At 46.2% G+C, this 24,381-nt stretch overlaps 4 protein-coding genes across 4 annotated transcripts; 2 read left to right on the plus strand and 2 right to left on the minus strand.

Annotated features, from left to right (window-relative positions):
* Positions 1–1,971: 1,971 nt before the first annotated feature.
* Positions 1,972–4,287, plus strand: LOC136545282 (probable calcium-binding protein CML27). Its single transcript, XM_066537321.1, has 2 exons — positions 1,972–2,695; positions 3,827–4,287. Exon 1 carries the CDS (start codon positions 2,084–2,086, stop codon positions 2,648–2,650), a length of 567 nt encoding a protein of 188 aa, XP_066393418.1. The 5' UTR covers positions 1,972–2,083; the 3' UTR covers positions 2,651–2,695; positions 3,827–4,287.
* Positions 4,288–4,872: 585 nt separating this feature from the next.
* On the minus strand, positions 4,873–8,747 carry LOC136545270 (protein YCF54, chloroplastic-like). Its single transcript, XM_066537312.1, has 3 exons — positions 8,387–8,747; positions 8,060–8,295; positions 4,873–5,235 (listed from the first exon to the last, which is right to left on the minus strand). Exons 1-3 carry the CDS (start codon positions 8,594–8,596, stop codon positions 5,043–5,045), a joined length of 639 nt encoding a protein of 212 aa, XP_066393409.1. The 5' UTR covers positions 8,597–8,747; the 3' UTR covers positions 4,873–5,042.
* A 4,545-nt stretch (positions 8,748–13,292) lies between these two features.
* LOC136545326 (uncharacterized) lies at positions 13,293–20,275 on the plus strand. Its single transcript, XM_066537352.1, has 11 exons — positions 13,293–13,437; positions 14,246–14,390; positions 14,738–14,923; positions 14,995–15,106; positions 15,205–15,238; positions 16,417–16,451; positions 16,537–16,571; positions 16,652–16,804; positions 17,042–19,506; positions 19,876–19,956; positions 20,029–20,275. Exons 2-11 carry the CDS (start codon positions 14,320–14,322, stop codon positions 20,094–20,096), a joined length of 3,240 nt encoding a protein of 1,079 aa, XP_066393449.1. The 5' UTR covers positions 13,293–13,437; positions 14,246–14,319; the 3' UTR covers positions 20,097–20,275.
* Positions 20,276–20,409: 134 nt separating this feature from the next.
* Positions 20,410–23,741, minus strand: LOC136545350 (2,3-bisphosphoglycerate-independent phosphoglycerate mutase-like). Its single transcript, XM_066537379.1, has 9 exons — positions 23,408–23,741; positions 23,182–23,309; positions 22,862–23,012; positions 22,531–22,734; positions 21,860–22,284; positions 21,557–21,749; positions 21,369–21,464; positions 21,060–21,215; positions 20,410–20,965 (listed from the first exon to the last, which is right to left on the minus strand). The coding sequence occupies exons 1-9, from the start codon at positions 23,579–23,581 to the stop codon at positions 20,801–20,803; spliced, it is 1,692 nt and encodes a 563-aa protein (XP_066393476.1). The 5' UTR covers positions 23,582–23,741; the 3' UTR covers positions 20,410–20,800.
* Between the last annotated feature and the right edge of the window lie 640 nt (positions 23,742–24,381).

The following is a 24,381-nucleotide window of genomic DNA, read 5'->3' on the forward strand; positions in this document are numbered from 1 at the left end:
CGCTCTCAGCTCATCCCCGCTTCTGGTCGGAAGGTATCAAGGAGGCGCCTTGCTCCTCGGTGGACGAGACTATCCCGGCTCTAGAGACTGCGGGCCAAAATCCCTAGGCTCTGGCAGACAGGTCATCGGATGACAGCGAGGTAGACGAGATATCCCACTGCGCCACCCGTATGGAAGTCAGCACGGCGACGGTGCACGCGTCTGTTACACTCAGCACCGATTCCTACAGGGAGGGAGATCCCACGGTGGGTCACGACCTCTATGACGACCCTAACGAACACCGGGTGGACGACATCCATGACTTCTGCAGTGCCATCTTCAAAAGCGTCCCAGAACCACTGCTCCCACGGCCGGCCTCCCCACCGACCTCCGCACCTAAACAGGTCTGCAACAGGGCGTGTTTGGATGAAGACCTGGCCTGGGGGCACCCGCCCAGGCAGGTCGATCCAGCCCCAGGCGCTGGAAATCGACGGCCTAGGTGAGGTGCCTGGGCCAGGCAAGATTCCCAATCTTCAAACCAAACAAGCCCAAATGCACGAGGAAACCGAAGAACATGGTCTCTACCCGCTCGAGCCTGCGGTGCCGGTGGCTGAACGGGCGGCACCTGATGCAGTTGTCACTGCCTACGAGGATATGTATGCTGATGATCTGCCGGAGCAGGCCGTCATGGCGATCAGGGCTGCCACACACCAGAGCAACAAGGAGCTGGCCGAAGCACTAGCGGCTATAGCACAGGAGACGGAGCAGGTTGAGATGGAGGTTCTCTGAAGCTTAGAGGCAAAATTGGTGTTGTTGCGTTTGTGATCCATGTATGGTAGACTAGAGTCAGCACTGGCTGGTCTCTTGCTGCCTGGTGGAGTTAGGAATGTCTGGGTTCGTGATGAGTTCTTATGAAAGGTGGACAAAATACTGTTTGGAAGCTGGTGGTGGCAAACTTAAGCCTATAATATGGTTACACAACTCCTTAGTATGTAATAAGCCCACGTAGAACCTCAAACCTCCGTAGCCTAAGCTGCGGACGGTAGCGCCCCTCGTGCATATAACAGCTGTTTGCTACCTTCTTATTATAAATCAAAGCTAGAAACAGAATCTTTTGAAGAAAAAAAATTATAACTACAGAGTATATTTAAATTGGTCAAATTGTTAAACAAATCACAGTGTCTATGTAAGATAGGAGCATCAAATAAGAAGTATTACTAGATTCATCGTATAATCTTTTTTAAATACTTTCCATCCCTTTTTAACTGTCGTTCTCGCTCCCGAGAAGCGAGAAGTCAAACATATTCAACATTGATCAAATATATATAAGAAAATACTAATATTTGAAAGAAATAATTAGTATCATTGATAGATGATTGAATCTATTTTTATTTGAAGACACAAATGTTAGCCCTGTTTGGCAAAGCTTTACCAACAAATTCATGAGATGTTTGTGAGCTGTTTTTTTTACCAAACGGGTCTTTTGAAAATAGCTTCATTATGAAGCTCCTTAAATCGTGCTGTCACATGTGAATGATGTAGGATGAAGCTAAAAATAGTAGTTTTTCACAGCTTCACCTCACATTTATAAGCTCTGATTTTGTGAGAGCATGTGTTTAATGCAGAGTTGTTTTGCCCAATGGGTCTCTAAAACAGCTTTATCTTCACCGAAAAAACTACCCCAAAAAATGTGAAGATGAGTTGTGGCAAACGAAGTCTAATTTTTCTACAAATCTAGTTAAACTTTAAAAAAATTTGACCAATGCATTTTCCATAGCAAGAGTTAAATAAGGACGAGGGAGTGTATATTTGTAATTATAATCTTCGTTATTTTCTGTATAAGTTTAGTAAATTTAATAGTTTGATTTAGACGGCAGCATCTAAAGCTACAGCAAGAGGTGTGGGCCCTATCCCTAAAAACAAAGAAGAGAGGCCCCGGGCTTGTTTCCCCCGCCGCGTTTTTTTTCTTCTCGCTCTATAAAATCCTGCTATCCCTTGCCAGCGACACTCACGAACTCCAGAAATAATCAGCCCTCGCATCCGCAAGCACGCCCACAAAACCACGAAGAAAAGAAGAGGAGGAACGCCGCAAGTTCACGCGCCGATGGAGAACGCCGCTCCCGCCATCGCCAAGCCGTCGCTGCCCAAGAAGCCCTCGCTGTCGTTCCGCCTCCGGAACGGCAGCCTCAACGCTCTGCGCCTGCGCCGCGTGTTCGACCTCTTCGACCGCAACGGCGACGGCGAGATCACCCTTGACGAGATGGCCTCGGCGCTCGACGCTCTCGGCCTCGGCGCCGACCGCTCCGGCCTGGAGGCCGCGGTGGGCGGGTACATCCCGGCCGGCGCCGCGGGGCTCCGCTTCGACGACTTCGAGTCCCTCCACCGCGCGCTCGGGGACGCGCTGTTCGGCCCCATCCTGGAGGAGTTGCCTAAGGAGGACGACGACGAGGGGGACATGAAGGAGGCGTTCCGTGTGTTCGACGAGGACGGTGACGGCTTCATCTCGGCCGCCGAGCTGCAGGCCGTGCTCAAGAAGCTTGGCCTGCCCGAGGCTCGGAGCCTGGCCACTGTGCAGGAGATGATCTGCAACGTCGACCGCAACTGCGACGGCCGCGTCGACTTCGGCGAATTCAAGAACATGATGCAGGGGATCATCGTGTTGGGCGCCTAGCTGCAGCGCGCCTGCGTTGTCACCCCCTCTACTACGTGGTTTCATGTATGTATCTAGGCACCGTAGAATGCGCTTTTCTACCCGGCGCTTCTTCTTCCTCTTGAATATTGATGGCGCAGTGGATTCTTGCTGTTCTTGGCTTTGATCTCTGACTCAGTTTGTAGTCTTGATAATTTGGAGGTCCACAGGCATTGTTTTCTTCTTTAGTTCCTTTTATTTTTTTATGGAAGTTTCTTTTATTTAATTTACTCTGTATTTAATTATACGTTTTATTTACATGTAAGAAGGACGTTGACCTTGACCAGCTTCCCTAGTTTTATCTTTCCTTGATTCATTCTTTCTCGGTGCCTTGGGCCACCTACTCAACTATGCCTCTCCCAATCAACTGTGCCCTATTCGCTCGTCTTATAAGTCGTATTTTTTCAGCTAACGAATAATATTTTTCTCTCACAATAAATTAGTCAACAGTATTTTCAGCCATGGCTTATCAGCCAAACGAAAACCCAGTTTACATATTCACCGGCGTCATTTGAAAGCAAAGGAGTTTTGCCATTTGAAAATTGTTCCTTTTTTATATTCTTTGCCCCTTCTCGTTCTTCCATTCATCAGAAAATGTATACATCCGCAACCGCAAAGAAGACTTCTCCAGTCCTATAAACATCTACAGTGTCCATGACATGGTTCTTTACCTCTTAATATAAGCTACTTACTAGTTAGCAATTGAAAAACACAACTCATTACAAGGCTAACAGCTCTTTAAAGTTCTTTATAGCATTACCCACATGCATGCGCAAAAATGGAGTCATAGCAGCTTCACATGGGCAGTGTCTCCAATGACTCCGCCCCATGGCTACCTACTAAGCACGTGAAGATTGCTACACTAACCAAGCAATTCTTTTCTACACACTGACAGCAAACTAAACGAATATTCAAAGAAACCCACTTCAAGACTGCCACACCAGCTGATCAATCAATCAAGAGTGTTTATTAATTGACAGCCTAGCTAACTAAACGCTCAAAGAACGAAACTCACTTCACATGCTTGCATCATTGCATGATGTGCAGCACTTCATGAAGTTGCATATCACTTTCTTTGAGTTATTATGAATTTTGTTTTCGGTTAAATTTGGCGTGAATCTTCAGACATTGATTATTCAATTTCCCCTCTTATTGCAGGTTCTGGACATCTAAAGACTAGAGGGCCATTTGCAAAAATAATAATAGTAATAATAAATAAATAAATAAATCTAAAGACTAGAAGGCCGATCACAAATCAGTAACTGGTGTCAGGTGTAAAATTACTAAGGGTTGTGTTAGTTTCGTAGCTTGGGGGAATTAGTGATGTTGTGTCCTACTATCGTCCGAATACAAGTGATGATGCGAAAGGGCCTTTGGTCTAATGGTAGAGCAGTCCAGTGGGATGCTACCTTTTGTCATACCTTTTACTTGGATTTTTTGTTGAAAAAGTAGGATACACGCACGCGTGCGCATTCACTGGAGGCAAACTTTCTTCGCGTGTGTACGGACGCGCATGCGTGTGGAGTGTGTGGGTTGTGCGTGTGGTGTCAGTGTGGAGTGTGTGCTTCCAGTTGTACCTGACAAAAAAAAGAATACAGGTGATGACTTTGTGATTTCAATGTCTCCTAAGTTCTAACTTTGGTGGTTCTGCCCCCTAGTGTAGATATTGTGCTTCTGTACGTAGTATCTCCCTTGCTCTAATAAGTTTTCTGAACATGTGACATCCAGTTTATCTATCAACAAAACTGTTATGAACATGCTGGATTTCTACTACGATGTAATTTGCCATCTTTTTCGGCACAACGAGCTTCATATAATAGTCAATTTTCATGTATATCTATATAACCGTTTAGTAGTTTCAAAGTCAAAGCGTGCCTGAGCCCAATTTTATGGTGATCTAAGATTGATAAAAATGGCAAAGGACTTCTCGATTTGTTGGTTTTCACTTAAGATATGACTCACTAGTTGTCATATTATGGGGATAAACAATTGTATTACCGTTCAGATTAGTCCTTCCTATTATGATTGACATTATGCGATTGTTTAGATCTCTATTTTGATTTCAGGACATGAAACGATATGAATAAGGTTTACTTGTTTGTGGCACAGATGTCTTTGTTTTGGCCTGGTAGACTGAGCAAGTGGGTAGTGCCTACAGAAATGTGCATCCATCATGAAAAGATCAGCCATAACGGAACCACAACTTTCTCAAACAAAACCTCTGATTATTTGGTATTAGCAAACCTCTGCAACTAATTCAACTAACTGTACTCGTACAACCTCAAGTACTACATCCTCATCATCAAAATTAAAATTACATTCATCACTTACATGGGAGTAATTTTACATGCCTCATACGGATTGCTGCTTATCTCTATGCCGTGCCATTGCTGGACTTTGGAGGCAAGAAGGGCTCCCACCATCCAAACTCATATTTAGGGTATGGAGCTGTCCATTTCTCAGGCTTCTCAAATTTCAACTCAACAGGGTTAGAAGCCAATACCTCTACAACTGAGTCTGCGTCGAACTGGTCTTGTAAGACCCTGTCTAGCCTTAACTTCATGAATCTGTCAACAAATTAAAAGAGAGAAAAATGAAGAACATTAAGGCTTCAGTATTGCAACAAGCTAAAAGAAGTGGACAGAAATAGACCATCGACTTAAAGATAACATGCCACTGATCATCTCAGTAGGTCTTTAGCTTATGAATTAGCATTTATCTATGACTACTCATATTGATAGCAGCAGGTCAAAGATGGTGGTGGCCAATACCATCATTTGGGACGCACATAGTCAAGCTCACAGATATAATGCTCTAAGCAGTGTTCTGGGCCCCAAGCCCCCAAGTATGGCTATGTTTACTTTCACTCACTTTCAGTAATCACTATGGTGCATCATGAAAGCCTCCGTTCCATAATGTAGGCCATTTTAGGCCCTGTTCGCTTGTCTTATAATCCGTACTTTTCGGCTTGTCTTTTCAGCCGGAACAGTGTTTCAGCTTGTTTTTTCAGCGAAGCAAACGGAAGTCAAATTTCTCTAACTTTGATCAAATTTATAGAAAAATATAGCAACATCTACAATACCAAATAAATGCACTACCAAGAGATATTTGATGGAGGATTTAATGAAACTAATTTGATGTTGTAGACATTTGATGCATTTTTCAACAATTTTTTTTTTCAAAATTAAAGAAGTTTGACATGGGACAAAACGGAAACAACCTAAGTGTTGGATGGAATAAAAGTTTGTGAGAGGGAAAAAAGGAAAGAGGCGCCCTTAGGCACTACTATCCAATATTGTCAAGAATTCAGGACATAACACAATCAAAGGATCCAACAACAGAAATAGGTGGGGTAAAATGCAGGAATACTTCAAAGTAAAAGAAACATCAAACACAACGACAGAAAGAAGTTACTAATTTAGGGTTGGCTTGACCGTATACAGGCAATATGTCATGCGGTCATGCAAAATATTAGAGTGAACCTTGAACATGATATTCTAGCCAATTTTCAATTTTACAGTTTCTCCACTGAAAAGTGGGCAGAGCTAACCAGTTAGGCAGTCACGGTAGCTACACATTTGTCATATTTAAATCCGAGCTATTCTTAGAAGCGAATACTTGAACCTGAATCAACTGTATCAGTATCCATCTTTTTCACCGCACAGTATTGGACCAGAACATTCAAAGGTTACTTATGTTAGTGAAGGTAACTCCTCCATCTGTTTCAAATTATAGTTTGCTTTGTCTTAAGTCAAACTTCTCTAACGAACAATTTTTTAGAAAAATATATTAACATCTACAAGTTCAAATAGATGCACCACCGGAACCTATTTCATGGAGAATTTAATGAAACTAATTTGATGTTCTAGAGATTATTTTAATGAACTTATTAAAGTTAGAGAAGTTTGACTTAGCATAAAGTTAATGTGAACTATAATCTGGATGTTATGACCGGCATTCCCTATAGGCGCAGGCCCAACAGTGGCTAGGAAGGCTGCCGGTCAGAGGGGGCTAAAAGCCCATAGTTATTCTATTTTATAGTATTTTAGAGATAATTTCCTATTATTTATTAGAGAGAGGCTTATATATATTGTAAACATCCTTTGGGATTAATTAAGCAGAAACAATTATTGTTTCCTCAGGGAGCCGGGAGAAACCCTAGCCGCCTTCTTTCTTCTTCCTTCCGTGAACAGTACCACGGCACTGTAGCGACGGTGCTGTAGCGCCTCCGCCCTCTGCCTTCTCACGCCTGCGCAGCCACGGCGCCTCCGCGCCGTCTTCCTCGCTCGCTCAAGCCTCGACTTTCCCCCTCCCACTCATACAACTTGAGATCAATTCCCGGTAGGACTAGGGTTCCTATCACTGGAACAGAGCCGATGGGAATGAAGGGAATATGTTGCGAGATTACCAGTGTAATGCTGTAAGAGCATCTCCAAGAGTACCCTATATTTTATTTCCCAAAATATGATATTTGCCAACTCCCAGATAAGTATGGGAGGAAAAAAAGAGGTCATCTATAAGAGTACCCATATTTGAGTTCCAAAATATTAAATTTCTGGGCCCACGCACAATTTTGGGGAGCGGCAATTTTTTCCGCGGGAGATCGGAACCGCAAGTTCAATCTAAGTCGCCGCCGGTTCCTGCGCGCTTGTTCCGATCTGTAGCTTGCCCCAGCCGGCGGCAGCCAACCACGGTGGCCTCCCTGCTGGCTCCAACCTGCTTCCAGCCCGCCGCAGGATCTCCCAGCCGCCTACCAGGAACTGCAGCCCACCCAGCCTCGCGCAGTCACCATCAGGAAGCCTAGCATCACAAAGCAGCAGCAGGCAACAGCAGCAGGAAACAGCAGCAGAGCCTGCTGCCGGCCACCAAGAGAAGGAAAAGATGGCGGGTCGCAGTGCCGCGCGGGAAAGAAAAGACGGCGCGGGGAAGAGCGATGCGCGCGTGAAAGGCTGCGGGCATTTTTTAGCACGATGCCGGCCTGTTCGCCGATTGTCAAAAGATGGGGAAGGGATATCTCTTGGAGATGAGTTTTTCTCTTTTTTCAAAAAAAAAACATAGATAAAAAAGGGATCCGGGTACTCTTGGAGATGCTCTAATACCCATATTTCAGGTGAGCGCCATTGACTGTTGACAGTAAACACATGGCAAGGTGCACCACAAAGCCAATGCTGGGCATATGAGGATGCTGGGACAAATTACAATCTGAAGTGCTACCAGGAAAAAAACAATCGGATGCATTTTGATTTGCTCGACCTTTGTGATGCGTGACAGTGGCAGATTCGCACGGCGCCATAACGAAGCGGTGGCTGGTTCGGAAAAAACCATGAGGCAAGGCAGGCAGGCATTGGAGTAGAATTTTAAACACTGCGAGTTCGATGCATAGACACTCACGTGATCCAGTTGCCGTCGGTGGAGACAAGCGCGACGGCGGGGCGCTTGAGGCGCTTGGTGATGTTGGGGAACCTGTCGAGGAACTTGGGCTCCACGACGAGCCAGAAGTCCTGCTCCTTGTCGCGCTCGCCGTAGTTGCGCAGCTTCTCGGCAAGCTGCTCCTGGAAGTGCTCCTCCTCGTCCAGCATGAACTTGGCGTTCGCCACCAGGAAGTAGTACGTCTCGGGCTTCTTCTCCTGCCCGCGAGCGCCACGGAAATCAAAACTGAACTCTACGAAGCACGAGCGCGCGCGCCACGGGGTAGAACGCGACAGGAGGGAATCATACCTGCTCTGGAGGCTCGGGAGAGCCTTGCTGGTCGGCATCGACGGCCACGGCGCGGCGAACGCCACTGAAGCGCCGCGGCTGGTAGGAGGCGGCGACGGAAGGGGAGGTGCGGATGGCGGGCCCGAACCAGGCCCGGGCGCGGGACAGCGCGGCACGAGGCGGCGCGGGGGCCGCGCTGGGGCGGAGGGACAGTGTCGCGGGAGCCACCATTGGCTCGGCGTCGGCTGGGCGCCGCCGGTGGAGTCGCGGTGTCGGACCGAGGTGAGGTGGACTGGGCGGCTCGTGCCGGAGAGGATAGAGGGGAGGGTGCGGAAGCGGAGAGCCTTATCTCCAGAAGAGGAGTGGGGTGGGCGGGCGGGCAGCCGAGTGAGTGTGAGAGTGCAGCAGCGTGGTGTAGCAATGTGAAGACGGAAGCGAATTGTGATGGGCCGAAGCAACGATTTGGGCCAGAAGTTCGGGCCGCGCAAAAGTCTTTCGTGCTCCTAACTAGGAGTAGGAATTTTGTGCCATCAAGAAGGACTTTAGGTTAGTCCCCTGATCCGTAATCACCACGCGGTCCATATGGCCATTTGGACCACATCCACAAACACGGATGACATACATCCATGGCCCACGAACACGTTTTATTAGTTTCGTTTGTGCAATGCTGTGCCTGCACAGTGTGCACAGTGTACGTCCCGGCAAGCCGCGTGGCCACGATCAGCGAACGTCCCTGCATGCCGGCACTTGTTTTCCCATGTAATGATTCAGCATTCAGGTGAAGGCATCAGGAATGATGAATCGTGAACTTGATGTCCCTCTCGCTTGTCCATGCTGTCACCCAACCTGTAAGCCTGTTGGGTGGCCACACCCCACACTCTGGCTTTGGGATCTCGCTACCACCAAATCTAGGTGTGGTAACTGGTCATGGCCTGAACGACCCATGCTCTTTAATTCGCTCGTCGACAACGCGGCCATCTTCATTTCTTGTCAAATTAAAATCGATACGGCGAGTAATCGGCCGCGCAGGCATGCCCAAGCGCGCAGCACCTGCGAGTCTGTGACCTGTCAACTGTCAGTCATGCACTCGCTCGCTCGCGCATGGCCATGGCAGCAGCACTACAGTACGGTACGGGTGAGCGTCCTCGGCGGCCGACCCCACGTGCAGTGCAGGTGAACACGCACGACCGCTGCTCCCTTTTCGCCTACGCGTCCCCCGGCCGCAACTGTCATCACTACTCGAACGCTGCCACGCTGGCTTTAGTCTTATAGGCTTACAGCCTTTAGCCTCGGCTGCTTACCATCACTATGTGAGCGAACGATTGATTAGTACTTGAGTGGGTTGCATATAAATGATACACAGGTCTACCGTCTACGTAAAGGCGGCCACTCTGAATCAAAATTTCATTTTTCGCTTAATATGGTGCCACCTAAGTAATTTCGATGAGATGGTAAAGAATGAAACACAAAATTTGAAACTACGCACTTAAAAGGTTGTTTCGACCATGAATCAAATTGTTGATGTGGCATTGAGAAACAACAAAAGAAAACTATGCATTGAGATTGGCCACAAAATTAACGACCGAAGATTTTTTTTTTGTTCCATGCACGGCCTTAGGCACTTAGGCACCATTTGGATGAAACTAACTAATAGTTAGCTGCTCAAAAATAGCCGAAGTGGATCCAAACAGACCTACCTATTAGAGCAGTGACAAAAGTCTCTTTATACCCTTTCGAGTAGACCATAGGAATAGATGTTTTGGTAAAAGAACCCTCCAACAGTTTCTTAAATTAGATGGAGAGCGGGGATGGATATATAAAGTACGCACAAGATACAGAGATGGAAACATATAGGAAATGATTTGCATTCAAATGTCTCTCCAAATAAAGATTTTGGGAGTGAGCTTAAGAAAGACTCTTGGAGATGCTCTTAGGCCAGCTATTGCTAGCTATGTGCACCAAGCTAATAACTATATCTCACTAGCTATCCCAATCTAGCTAATCAAACTAGCTAATAGAATGCGGAAATGTACTTTTGTCTCCCACGTATCCACGTGCCCTCCGATCCGGTAGCTGAAAAAAGACGGGCATCATCAATACATCCATCTTTTAGCTACTGGGTCCAAATAACACCTGACTAATAGTTAGCAAGGCAATACTTCTTTTATATTCTTTTGTTAGGTAAGCAGGGGTTTAACCTAGATACTAAGATGCCAACATGGTGGATTAATTATCCACCAGATGTCGCACTCTGTTGGACGTTGGGCTCTCCTGGCCTGATCATGCGTACACTTGATTAGCCATGGCCTAGGCTCACCCCTTTCAATAGCCATGCATGCGTATGCTTGATTAGCCGTGGTAGATTCAAAACCCCAACAGCCATGTATGAGTAGCACAACTTATAATGGACTGGCTTGGTATCAATGCAGTGCCCTATATTAGAGAAATAAAGAATACTTATATATACGACTTATAAAAGAATATGGAGGAAGTATTAGGATTAAACTACTCCTAAGTCAAGTAACTATTACTACATCTGTGCGATAAAGAATACAATTATACGTCAATCAAACTGCCTAAGGATTGAGTAGATTTATATAAAAAGTATTACAATATTTTTGTCATCAAGTAGGTATAATATCTCTACTTGGTGTTATGAATATCGAATTTTTTAGTATTGGCTAAAGATAAGTTCGTCTTTTTAATTTGGTACTATTCTATAATTATATCTTTTAGACGAAAGGCATGGCTCCTAGTAGATCAAACAGGGCTATACTACTCTCGTGACGCGTGGAACCATATCTTGTAGGAATAGCTTCAAGCCTGCACCAAACGTCCAAACCTCTCCTCGTACCACTGTACAGCACATGAGTGCATGTACCCTTATCCTTCCTAGTCGTAGCCGTCACCTTGTGCATTGTGATCTGTGATATGAAGTTGTGTGCGTCAAGCTGAAACCATCGCCTATTGACCGCTGGCGCAAGCAAAAGGCCAAAAGGAGTTGGCAGTGGGTGAGCACGTTTCGGCCGCGTCGCCAAGCCCCTGTCGGTGGAAGCAGCAGCAGCAACAAAACGATGCCCTTGGCAGCGCCCTTTTTGGCTTTTTCCTTGCACCCATCGCTCGTGGAGAAAGAAAGAGCGCGGTGCTTTGAGCAATCAATGGACTGCTGGTGGCCGATCCAATATCCATCCGGTGCCGTACGTCACACGGAATGTTACGGCGGTCACCCGATCCTTTTCGTCCGTGCATGCCAAGGTGGCAACACAGCAGCATGCACCCAACGGCGCCGTGATCAATTGCTTTGCTTCGGACGTGTACCGCCGGCACTGCGCACCGTGCTGCCGTTCTCCGTTAATTACACCTAATTGAACCTTGTCCCCTGGGAATTACGTACGTTCTTCTTAATTGTGAGGGTAGCAGAAGAATAAAAAGCATGGACGCTGCTTGCACGGCATGGGCTACCTACTAGGCTATCTCATTTTTTTAAGTTAAAGGCTACCTACTGAAGCCACGAATAACTTTCGGATTAAACAAGAACCTGGCTAAAGTGTAGACTCCACCCGATAAACTGGCTAGTGGTCTGACTGCAGTATCATCAAAGTGTGTGTTCAGACGGTAGACAAGCAACGGCTACGTGCATGTACACAGCCTTTTCCTCTGTAAATTACTCACCGTGCACCTAATCCAGGATTAGTCTGACTATTATACACCGTCGTCTTTGCAGAGATTGTCTGTATATATAGGAGTACAGGTACAGTTCATGCAGCCAGTGATCCAGTCATGCAGATACCTACAATCCAGCAGCTAGCAACCACAAAAGACGACGGTACCCATTGCCGGGTACTGTTTCGCCCAGGTAGCTTCCTTTTCTCACCACCTCTGTCAATCCCCTCACATGGCTGCACATGAGGTAGGCCAATTGCTTTTGAGATCTTTCCCAATGCTACGGCTGTAGCCCGTAGGGGCTTTTCTTTCTCGGTGAGGTTCTATAGATGCAAAGCCGAAGCAGGTCACAAGTTCTTTTCACATGCATGTGCGTCGTGCAGCCTTGAGGTTTTCGACCTTATTACAGCCAGAGGGGCAAGATGCTCACAACTCGCTACCGTGATGAAACACGTTATTCGGACTTCAATGTGGTCACGTCTGAGATACTCCCGAAGTAAAGAGAGGGCATGGACGCTACATCAGTCTCCGCCTCCCAATAAAACCCGATTCCGTGGACGCGACGCGACGAAACAAAAGATGGGGAGCAGCTAGAGCTAGCGAAACATGGCATGTGCGGTCGTGCGCTGCGGCTAGAGCTAGCGAAACATGGCATGTGCGGTCGTGCGCACCGCAGCGCACGACCTCCCCAGTCCGGCAGTCCGTGCTCCAGTCCCCACCAGGCCTTGTCGTGGCCGCCACCGGTCCCCATCCCTCCTCCATTGCCGCTTCTCACCGGAAGGCCGAAGGAGAGGTGTGACTCGATCTACGACGGCTGGGCTCAATCAACGACTAACCGGGCTCGATCTGCGGTTGGCCGGCCTCGATTCGTCGTGGAAGAGGAGCGAAGCGAATAAGGGTGTGTTTAGTTGGGAACTTTGAAAATTTTTAGGTGTCATATTGGATGTGTCGGAAGAATGTCGAGAGCAATTTTTGGATAGTAATAAAAAAATAAATTACAGAACCAATCGAAAAACTGCGAGACGAATCTAATTATACTAATTAATCGGTCATTAGCATATGTGACAAAATTTTTTGGAAACTAAACACGTCCTAATTTGGTGGTGCACGGAACGCCTCGGGAGACGGGACCCCAGGCGCAACGGAGCACGAGCACACGAAACACCACGCCAGTGGCACGACGGTAAATATCCTCAAACTGCAGTGCCGGTTCCCCACCCATTCCTCCGCCATTTAAACGCGGCTTCCCCACCTGTCCCTTTTCCTCGCGTCCACCTCCTTCCATCACTCCCCGCTGCGCTGCAGCTCCCCAGAAAAAAGGCACCAGGCAATTCCCGATTAGCATTTCGAATTCGCGATATGACCTGCGGCGGCGCCAGACCGGATGCAGGAAGCTAGCGCTCTATCTGGTGAGGGACTCATCTGCTGCGATTTTTCTGTCGTTTTTCGGGGGGCGTTTTGGTTCGGTTTCAGGTGGCGTTGCTTCTCTTTTTCTGGGGGCGTTTGGGTGCGGTTTCCGGTGGCTTTGCTTCGGCTCAAAGCGTTGGAGTGGGCGGGCGAGCGGCCGCTGTCGCCTCTGGATCCGATTCCTGTCGGCTAGGAGCTCGCGGGTGGTCGTGGGATGCGGCTGGATCTCGGGGGCTTTGGGTTTTAGATTTTGCATTTTGTTAGTTATTACTTGGGTTTGGATTTTGGGTTTGGATCTGGGAGTTTCGGTGGTGCCGAATACCTTCCGAGAGGGATTTAGCATTGTTTACACAATGCAGCCATTGCTAGATTTGGTACGACAGGTGGAAGATCTGAAGTGATTGTAGAATTTAGCTTTTATTTACTCTTTCTGGCAGTCTTTGGTTGCCTAATCTGTGCTCATGACCTAAGGGTGTGGACTGTGAGCATGGTGATATAAGCCACAAGCAGTTCGAATTTGCTCTAAACTTTATGCGTTGGACGACTTGATCGTTAATTTACTAATTTGTGTGTGTGATTTGGTATCCTGATGAAGGATGCTGAGGTGTGAATTGGTTTGGGTTTTGAGTTCAGTATCTCCTCTTCCGGATTGCTTGTTCCCTCCCTTGATGTACAAAATGACTCGTACAGATCTGACGCTTGGAGCATATAGGGTTATACGTTCTGATAGGATCGCCATCTGTGGTTTAGCATTTGTATTTAACCTTGTGCAGGTTCCTGAGGTTTATCTGTCCTTCATGTTGTTTGCAGGGCTTTGAAGTAGTTAAGGAACTGACTGTTTGGATGATTTGAAAGTGGCATCTATTCACGTTTGTATAAGCAAAATGGACAGGAAAGTTGCTAGCAACATGGAGCTTGATTCTGCTATCTTCCAAGTATCCTCGTCTGACAACAGGTGAACACTACCTGGATTTATCAGTAGCATTTATGCAACACTTTATCACTGTTTCTCCAACATTTGTGCTTGGGCCCCTGTTTGGAATGTAGTTCTTAGATTTTTCAAAGGGACTTGTCCCAATCCCAATTCCTGTGATGCTCCAGCTTTGGAAGACTCTAGCAGTGCCTTCCCACGAAGAGGTTCACGCATCTTAAAAGTTTAAAGGAATTTTGCCTTGGTTTTCATATTTTCCATCTAGTCGAGCACAACTGCTTCTCTTTGCTGTAATGCTGTGCTATCATCTTTGAGGATTGGGTATAAAGCTTAACTCTGCCCCTGTTTGTTGTGAAATGTTTCATGTATAGGTATGAGGCAATTGCTTGCAGTAAGGGAAAAACAGAACTGATAGCTTCTGGTCCTTTCGACCATTTAGTTCTGCACCTGGAGGATGCCAAAGCATTCCAATCTTGTTCATCAAGTGGTACTTTTAAACTGTTATTGACTGGGGATGAAAAGGGCTCTTCCTGGTTTACCAAATCCACCTTGCAGAGGTATTTGCATCCTTCCTATTTGCTTATGGTTATGTCAGTTGTAAGATGACTAAATTGAACTGGTCCACCAGATTCTTGCATATCATAAATTCATCTGATACATCAAAATCGGTCAATGGAGTTTTAGACGAGATGTCACAGCTGGAGGAAACGAGAAAGTTTCATCAGTCGCTCTATGTTAAGGTATCACTTGCTTGCCAAAATAAAATTTTCAGCCAAGTTCACTTTTTAATATTTCGCTGCACATGCCATTAATAATAGAGGTCACATTTGTTTTGCAGGAGCAACAAAATGTTATTAGTGGTGCTTTAACAGGTACTTTCATATAAGCATCTGGTTCTTCCATTGTCACTTGTTATTTGAAGACCTTCACAAGTTCACAATCCTTTAATGTATAATGGATATGCATGCATTATAGCCTGTCCGCCTTGTTTATTATTGTCCCTGTGATCCACTTCAGTTGCTTTAGGTTTATTTTACCATCTATGTGTCACGTAGGTCGTGGGCGTCAACTTTCGTTTTGCAATGTAATTATACTCTTAGTTTTAGTTGATCTTTACATTGGTGAATCATATCGCTTGCTGGTTGATAATTTATTATAGACAATCAGTCCCACAAATATTGTGCCCTTGATTTGTTTGCTATTACCGAAGAAATAGTTGTCAGTTGTATCTTCTGAGAATAATCCTTCCTTCCAACAGATGCTTTGACTTTAGTTGATAATCCAATGTACTCATCTACATGTCCATGGGTATAATTAATGCTTTTCTCATGTATTTTATACTGGCAAAACTACACTCAGGGCATTATTTTTTTTTTCAAAAAAACAGATGCCTTATGCTCTAAAGGTAGAACTGTTGAAGTTCAACTACCTTTTCTTTTCACCAAATATTGTATTAATGCTCACTTGAACTTCCATACTTCACAAATATGTGTATATATGCAAATGCAGACAAAACCATGAAATATGTAAACATAAAACTGCTAGAGGGGCTGTTTTTAATGCTTACTCCCTCTGTCCAAATTTAATTGCACGTTTACAGTTTAAAAAAAATCCCAAAATAAAGGGATTCGATGAGGAGCAGTGCTGGTCTCCGTACGTACAATCTGTGCTAGCGTAAATGCCACTCTGGAACCATCGATGGAGAAAATAAAAAAAAACTTGAATGCTCAATTACGTGGAATGCTCTCCACCACTCGTTTGCTGGCTCCAGGCGGCAGCCGCACCAACTGCACTGCCAATCTTCGTACGGCAAGAAATGACAGCTACACTTTCTAGGGGCAGAAATGTAATTTCACATATACAGTAATTTTTTTCATTTGAATCCTAAACGTGCTTTTATTGTTGGACGGAGGGAGTATGTGGTATTTATTCCTTGTAATATCCAAACATGAAAGCCTGTTCACATTTCATGTGATATTAACCTTACTGAATCTCGTTCAACCTTATAATGTTGGAGCCCTCAGTTTAATATGATGTTCTGTTTCTTCAGGAGGTTTGTTTGGTACTGGTGCCATAGCACAGCAGGTAGTTTCTAGTGCCGCAAGGATTTAATTTTATATGGTTTCAATCTTTCATGATCTACCTACTTAATTTTTAAACATCCACTTAGGGAAATGATGGGCCGAATTCATCGGAGACTACAAAGTAAAAAATCCTTTCCTTTTCTCTGCTACTTTACTTCACTACCTCTTTTGGTTCACATTTTCGATGGTTAAATATGCTAGGAATGAATTGCTTCGAGCACTGGATTTGAGGTTAACTGCACTGAAGGAAGAGATCTTGATCTTATTGAATCGAGCAGTTGGATCCAATTTATCGACAAGAGAAATATCTGATTTATCTGCTTTTGTTCAGAGATTTGGAACATCAGAGTTTAGGTATGTTAAAAAGCATAGCACTCTGCAATTTCACTCATTTTTTTTTACGATCAGAGAGTACAGATAATGCTAATTGGCTACAACTGTGTCTTGTAGTCATTCATAAACTTACCAACTTGGTCACATGGAATTAGTTTGCTTTTACATTTATATGATGCCTCCAATCTTTTGAATCGTGTCTTCATTGTCTGTTAAGTTGAGACAAGAGATTAACTACCGGTCTTTCTCATTTGCCAGTTGGTTGATGAGGTGTATGTTGTTGATTTTGGATTGTCAGCCCTCTGAGGTCCCTTTACAGCAAGATTCTACTACTGAGAAAATTGACAAGGGTGAGAATGCACATAAACCTTGTGATATCGGTCCTCAGACCAATCCCCAGAGGCCCATTGCCAATGATGTCTCTCCAGCAAAGCTTGCACAAATTGAGCGTGAGAGCTCAACAGAAAGTGAAGATTCCTCTGAGTCTAGTGATGAAGGTGAGGCCATTGTTGAAAGGAGCCGACCTCTTGTAAGATCTGCTTCACCTAGAAGATCGGCTTCTCCAATGCGGAGGGTTCAAATTGGGAGATCAGGATCACGTCGATCAACAGCAATTGCCATCAAGAGCCTCAGTTACTTCCCTCCTAGTCAGAGGATTCCTTTGGATAAAGATGATGAAAGTAGTACCTGCAATGGTGAAACTGACCAGCCACCAAGGAAATCTGACAATAATGTAAGAAGGATGAGTGTTCAGGATGCGATTAACCTTTTCGAGAGCAAGCAGAAGGATCAGAATCCGGATTCACAAAATAAGAAAGCTGGCTTGTTTGCTACTAAGTCTGTCTTAAGAAGGTGGAGTGCAGGAATGGGTGATTCTTTGAATGAAAATTCAGAAGGAAAAGTCTCAGAGTCCACATCTGAAAGCAAATCAAACATGGCTTCTGAAACAGAGAAGGTTGGAGCTGAAATGAAGGCTGAACTAGATAACACACCAAAGAATTTTGTTACACCTGAGGTTGAAGATTTAACTTTCCATGCTAATTTTCATGATATTGGAGTACCAGAAACGGAGAGCACTGTTTGTAGTAATATTTGTGCAGAACAAGCAAAGTTTGGACTGGAGGAAAGCAGTGATCGGGCAATGGCCTCTGCAGAGTGGAACCGCCAGAAGGAAGCTGAACTTAATCAAATGTTATTGAAAATGATGGAAGTCATGCCTGGAAAACTTGCGGCTGCTAATGCCACCGCTGCTGGTCTCAGTTCCACCAATCCGCAAAAAGGTGTATCTCATGGTCAGCATAGAGAGAAGCGAGACACAAAAGTCAGAACTGAGAAAGGCACAAGGCGACCTGCAAAGGAACCAAGCACCAAGTCCTTGAAGGAAACAGCTGGGCAGAACAAACCGACAATGACCTCTAAAACTGGCACTTCAGCAGAGAGACGTATTTCACCAGTTCCGCAAAGGGCACGGCGAAATTCATCACCTCCAGTCCTACCCAAAGAAGTAGCTTCAAAGACACCACCAGTCAGAAAAAGCTCACCGAAACCATCACCCGCACCTGCATCTGTGCCTACCACACGAAGTTCATGGTCAGGTGGTTCTTTGACTAAAGCAACTACAACACAAAAAACTAAAAGCTCTCCTGGGATGGCTTCAACGTCCACACAAACTAGCCGAAGAAGGACTCCGACAACACCCTCGTCGTCTCAGCCAGCTTCAAAAGTGGAAAGAGCCATTCAACCAGTGAAGAACAAGAAGGAACCCATTACTGCTACCAAGCCAGCTATAAAGGGACAAGAAGAGAAGAAGACAAAAACAGCAACAAAGACAAGCAAAATACCTAGAGTTTCACCTTCTTCAGAAGAAAAATCAAGTGTAACAACGAAGCAAAGCTTGCATAAGGTTTCAAAGAAAAGCAGTGTTGTGCCGCTTGAGTCCAAACCCTTGAAGAAAACCACTGGAATTAGTCAGAGCATTGGTTCTGGTACTGTGAAGAGTAAGGTACCCCAACTTGATGACTCCTCAAAAGATAGTGGAAGTGTTAACCAAGCTGAAGATAAGGAGCAATCTCCTATGACAACCGAGCCAACTACCAAGGTACTGGAGGCTGATCTTGCTCAACCAGCACATGATGTTGATGAAAATTTAGAAATTTCGCTCGATAATGACTTGAATATTGAAAAAACAGAGAAACCGGCCTCGAGTTTAACTGCAACAGAAATGGGCTCCAGTGTCCATGTTGAACCCTCTACCGATGAGGTCGATGAGGCCATACAACGTCCTGACGATGACATGGGCATCTCATCAGCTGCTTGGGTAGAAGTAGAGCGTCAAGAACTAGAAGTCACTGATTCGAGTGAAAATGTAGTCACTGAGGATGTAACTTCCCCAGGAATTGCACCATTGCCATCATCAAGCCCAAGAGTGCGTCATTCGTTGTCACAAATGCTGCAAGCAGATAGCAATGAACCAGAAATTATTGAGTGGGGAAATGCTGAAAACCCACCTGCAATAGTTTTTCATAAGGATTCTCCAAAAGGATTCAAGAGGCTTCTAAAGTTTGCTCGTAAAAATAAGGGAGACAATAATGCTAACGGCTGGGCAAGCCCCTCAGTAGTTTCTGAAGGAGAAGATGAACTAGAAGAACCAAGAGGCACTAGTGATAGTGCAAATTCGAGCAGGAGAACTTTTGATGGTTCAAAGACTAATAGCATCTTATCAGGTACCTTTCTGAACCATGGTCTCGAAGATGGTTCTGCATCCAAGTCTAACTTTTATAGGAACAGTCTCGGTACTGAGATAGTTAGTCTTTGTCACGGCCTTTTGATAGTTACATCCATGGTTTAAAGATGATTATATGGTCTGACCTTGTGCTGTTACCAGTTAGGGTGATGCTATGCGAGTATTTATAGACAAGCACATTTCCAATTATGTAACTTCATCGCATGACGCACAATTTTTACAGCTTTACCCACAGTAGTGAGAACCTTTTTGTTGAAGCAGTTCATCTTTCTATGCTTGATCAAATTAGCTCAGCAGTACAGTGTTATATTTCAAGGTCATGCATAAATCTAAACCTATTCATTTTCAGCTCAATCAACTACCGGCAGCTTCAACTCTATGAACTCGGATAAGCTACGGGAGAGACCTGGAGCTGCCACATCAACAAAAGGTTTGTTTTCACCAAACAATGTAATGTGATATAATTAGGCCGTTGCTAACCCATCTGTTACGGTACTTCCAGCATCAAGGTCGTTCTTCTCCCTCTCAAACTTCCGGAGCAGCAGATCAAACGAGTCGAAGCTTCGATAGTGTATGCCTTTTTTGTCCAGCAGATACATGGATAGTTCATCTCTGCTCCACCCAGGACGTCTAGATGTAAAAATGGTTTGAGATTTGATTGTTCGGACGGAGCCAGCTTGCTGTGTTTGGCTCTAGTCGCCTGACGTTTGGTATAGCTTCTGCCTATGAGATGCCATATACTTTGCTTCTGCCTTTCTGTACATTTCAATATTTTACTGCGGTGGATGCCAGCTGATTGAGATGATCGATATCTTTGAATGGCTCGCAAGAGATTTGCTTGAACCAAAATCGTTTTGCTGTCTTGTCATGAGCAACATTGTTGGGAATGACGTAAATATGTTCATATTGGGACCTGCGAGCTATGACACACTACGACGCGGCGAAACTAGTTCTACTATAACCTTTCAAAATTACTCCCATGCAGCCACATGTTGAACAGCTACTTGTCAGTTTCTCACCTGGTTGCTATGTGAGCAGACGCTCGCGATTTATAGCGATCCAAAGGCTTGACGAACTGTTGACATACAAATCAGTTAACATACTGATATTTGAGTACAATTACACCACACATGCCAGACAACCGTAGTAGGGGAATTGGTTCAAATGATGACAGCCACAACCAGCAAAGCGGAAACCAAATTTATCCCTGAGTAGACTCACGCAAAGCAGTGGCAGATGAGTTATTGAGACTGGAAGTAGCAAAGGCCTAGGCATCACTTGTCGACGACTTCGATCAGTGTTGGTTCATAATGATCAGGGGCCTCAAACCCATGAAGGTTCATGACTGTCGCTGCAACATTAGCGAGGCCGGCGTTTGCGAGGTCTGTACGGAACCGGACACCAGGTGCAAGTCCAGGACCTCCTATTGCGATTGGAACCTGAAGACGGATAGTTTCAGACTTCTCTGATCAAGAGCGCACCGAGAGGCCAGCATACATGGATTAACACCAAGCATATCTCGACTGAACTTACCGGATTCAGCGTGTGCGAAGTAAGGGTCTGGACCCTCCCGTCCTTGTCCCGGAGTGGTTTTCCAGACTTGTCTCTTTTCGCCATGTCCTCGGCGTTGCCATGGTCGGCAGTCAGTACAAAAATGCCACCCACTTGTTCAACGGCATCGATGATGATCTGGAAGATATAAACCGGCAGTTATCTAAACAGCGGAAACTGGAACATGTGTGTGCTATGCATGGTGACCTATCAAAGTATCAATCAATTGGTAGGAAATCTCAGGAAGATAAGAGAGGTGATTGCACACATGACGCACTCATGCACATGTACCTTAACAGCCTCATCAGCTGCCTTGCATCCAACAACAGTTGCCTCAATGTCTCCTGTATGGCCAACCATATCTCCATTTGCAATGTTGACCCGTACCTACAAAATGCCCCTATCAGTCCCCACCTTATCTGTGCATTACTTTTTTGTTCTAAGACAGTAATTCAAGATGATTTAAATTCATTAACTACCTGATCAAAATTTCGGCTCAGGATGGCATCCCTTGCTTTGTGTGCAATTTCCAAGGCCTTCATCTTGGGCTGAACATTGAAGGGGATGCCGATGTCGCTGGGAATTTCTTCATATTTTTCCAAGTCTTGGTTGAAGTATCCAGACCGATTTCCGTTCCAGAAAAAAGTGACATGACCAAACTTGACTGTCTCACTGAAGTTCATATGAGAAGACACGAACAATATATGGTCAAGTAATGTACTATCATTCAGGTTCACAGCAATGACTTGTCACAACATAGATAAAGCACAATAGTAATTCACCTGCAAGCATAGGTGCGAATGCCGTTGCGCGCCAAGTATTCACCGGAGGTCCTCTCTATCTCTGGGGGAGCAACGAGATAATGGCTTGGAAGCTTGAGCTCGCCATCGTACTGAAGCATGCCGGCATAGCGTATCTTGGGGAACCTGACACGATCAAACTTGTCGAAGTCCTCGTACTCCAGCGCCTTTGCAAGCATCACCATCCGGTCAGCTCTGAAATTGAACGTCACCACAGCGTCTCCGTCCTGTACCGGGCCGACCGGGTTTCCGCTCTCATCGACTATGACGAAGGGAGGTAAGTACTGGTCGTTGGCCTTTGGATCCTCCCTGAGCTTCTTCACGGCCTCGAGCGCGTTCTTGAACTTGTGTGGGGCTTCACCGAGGACGTGCGCATCCCAACCTCGCTTCACAACCTGCCAGTCATTCTGCAAAAGACGACCGGTACCTGTGGTATTACTACAAAATATGCAGAGTAGTTGGGCCACATTCTTTTGTTAAAACTGATTGCTGGTGAATTTGCAGCAGAGGTTTTCATATTCTGCAGATTGTTTCCTCTACTAGGCTCAAGCCTGTCATGATTATGAAATATAAGTCTCACAATTTGGATACAAGATTTAGCAACTGACCAAGCGTTCTTCTCTATGCTCAGAGACGCAGCTATAGTACTGTACCTCATAACGATCCATCGTGACATACATCCTGCCACCGCCAGACGCTATTCTCGCATCAACGCCCTTGTCCCGAAGCCTAGCAAGGTCGTCCTCGAGCATTTCCACGAACCTGACGCTGCTGCCATCCAGCACGTCACGCCCATCCGTGAGGACGTGAACCCGTATCCTCTTCGCGCCGCGGTCGCTTGCCCCTTTGAGCAGCAACTGCACGAGACAAATTAAAAAGGGAAACAAAAAAAAACATGCGCCACACACAGTAACGGTCGATCAGCTGTGACGACCGATTTGGCGACGTCAGAAATTTGTTCGGAGAAAGAGTGGTGGCATCAACCTGCAGCTGATCAAACCTCGAGTGCACGCCTCCGTCGCTGAGCAGGCCGATGAGGTGCAGAGTGCCGTCCTGGAAGGACTGCTGGACGTACTTGAAACCTTCACCCTCGTATATCTTCCCGGAGTCCAGCGCCAGATCCACCAGTTTCGCGCTGCACGTCGTGACGGAGTGATCATTGGTAATTTATTTACTAGTAATACTAATTTATCATGCGTAATTTTGCTTCAGTTTGGCTTTCAGATGGCGTCGGCGTCCGCCGGGTGTTTTAGCCTAACAAAAGAGCAGAGTGGTAACTAGTCGAAGTCACAGTGTATAATTACCCCTGCGCGTATATCTGTCCTGCTCCGAGCGCATTGTGGCCGACCTCGCTGTTCCCCATGTCGTCATCCGTGGGCAGCCCCACCGCTGTCCCGTGCGCCTTGATGACCCTCCAGCTCTCCGGAGCTGCCTGTCGCGCATAGTACATGTGACTGAGCAGAGTTCAGTGAACGGCAGCGATCAGCCGATCACACATGGCCCTGCTGTGGGTGGACTGCGTACGCGTACCTTCTTGAGGGCGTCGAGCGTGGGCGTGTCGGCGATGTGGATGCAGTTGAAGGGGTCGGGCGCCGCCTCGCCCCAGCCGTCCAGCACCACCACGGCCACCGTCTTGCCCTTGGGCAGCCGCGGGTGCGCCGCCAGCTCCCACGGCTTCCCCTCCGCGGTCGGCCTCGTCGCCATGCGGTGATCGGCTGGCCCTCCAGAAGAACTAAAAGGTGGTGCGCGAGTTGTGCTGGGTTCTTCTGGCGTCTGCTTGCTTTGCTCGTGGGTTTTGGTGGTGGCCGTGACCCGGCTGGCCGGTTTCTTTGCACTGCACTGGAAGGCTCTCGGCGCGAATCGAAGTGGCTGGCAGCCCGGGAGGTGTACAGGTGTAACGAACGTCCTCTTAATTAATTTTCTCGTGAGGAACCCAACTCTCCCTCCTTTTGGAGCAGCAACAGCAACGTGACAATGCGACACTCGGCTTCGGGACCCTGCGATGTCCACCTACCCTGCGCGATTTCAAATTCTCTATTTCCACGATGCGACGTGGGGTCGCGTGGTCATGGGCTCGTCCCGGGCTTGTGCTGCAAACTAACTGCGCGACTAGTTGCTCAAGGTCAAGCAAGGTCCAGCCGTTTCGAGGAGCAGACGAACGGGCTGCGAGGTTTGCACGAGGCCTAGAAGAAAAAGGAAACGGCGGCAAATCGGCACCTGAAGCCCGGATCGCACGATGTGGCGACGCTGGTGCGCGGAGCCCGTCGAGCAGATGTACAGGCGAGACCACGCGCATAACCAAACACGCCCTGTACTACTCCACTCATGCCAGCGCCGGTACAGGTACTAGTACTAGCCTGTTTGGGCTGTGTTTAGTTCCGGGCGTTTGTTTTTATTTGATAAATAGTGTTTAAATATGGATTAATTAGGCTCAAAACGTTCGTCTTGTAATTTTCCATCAAACTGTGCAATTAGTTTTTTTTCGTCTACATTTAATACTCCAT

Source organism: Miscanthus floridulus, chromosome 1 (assembly GCF_019320115.1).
Source record: "Miscanthus floridulus cultivar M001 chromosome 1, ASM1932011v1, whole genome shotgun sequence".
NCBI lineage: Eukaryota > Viridiplantae > Streptophyta > Magnoliopsida > Poales > Poaceae > Miscanthus > Miscanthus floridulus.

What these genes read in the sequence shown, in the direction of transcription:
- LOC136545270 (XM_066537312.1), bottom strand. Translation starts at nt 8,596, where the DNA reads ATGGTGGCTCCCGCGACACTGTCCCTCCGCCCCAGCGCGGCCCCCGCG. An exon ending in CTCCCGAGCCTCCAGAGCAG is followed by an intron (nt 8,296 to 8,386) that starts GTATGATTCCCT and finishes GCTCGCGGGCAG; the next exon opens with GAGAAGAAGCCCGAGACGTA. An exon ending in ACCGACGGCAACTGGATCAC is followed by an intron (nt 5,236 to 8,059) that starts GTGAGTGTCTAT and finishes ATTTGTTGACAG; the next exon opens with ATTCATGAAGTTAAGGCTAG.
- LOC136545326 (XM_066537352.1), top strand. Translation starts at nt 14,320, where the DNA reads ATGGACAGGAAAGTTGCTAGCAACATGGAGCTTGATTCTGCTATCTTC. An exon ending in TATTAGTGGTGCTTTAACAG is followed by an intron (nt 15,239 to 16,416) that starts GTACTTTCATAT and finishes CTGTTTCTTCAG; the next exon opens with GAGGTTTGTTTGGTACTGGT. An exon ending in AATTCATCGGAGACTACAAA is followed by an intron (nt 16,572 to 16,651) that starts GTAAAAAATCCT and finishes TAAATATGCTAG; the next exon opens with GAATGAATTGCTTCGAGCAC.
- LOC136545282 (XM_066537321.1), top strand. Translation starts at nt 2,084, where the DNA reads ATGGAGAACGCCGCTCCCGCCATCGCCAAGCCGTCGCTGCCCAAGAAG.
- LOC136545350 (XM_066537379.1), bottom strand. Translation starts at nt 23,581, where the DNA reads ATGGCGACGAGGCCGACCGCGGAGGGGAAGCCGTGGGAGCTGGCGGCG. An exon ending in GGACAGATATACGCGCAGGG is followed by an intron (nt 23,013 to 23,181) that starts GTAATTATACAC and finishes CACGACGTGCAG; the next exon opens with CGCGAAACTGGTGGATCTGG. An exon ending in CGAGGTTTGATCAGCTGCAG is followed by an intron (nt 22,735 to 22,861) that starts GTTGATGCCACC and finishes TGTCTCGTGCAG; the next exon opens with TTGCTGCTCAAAGGGGCAAG.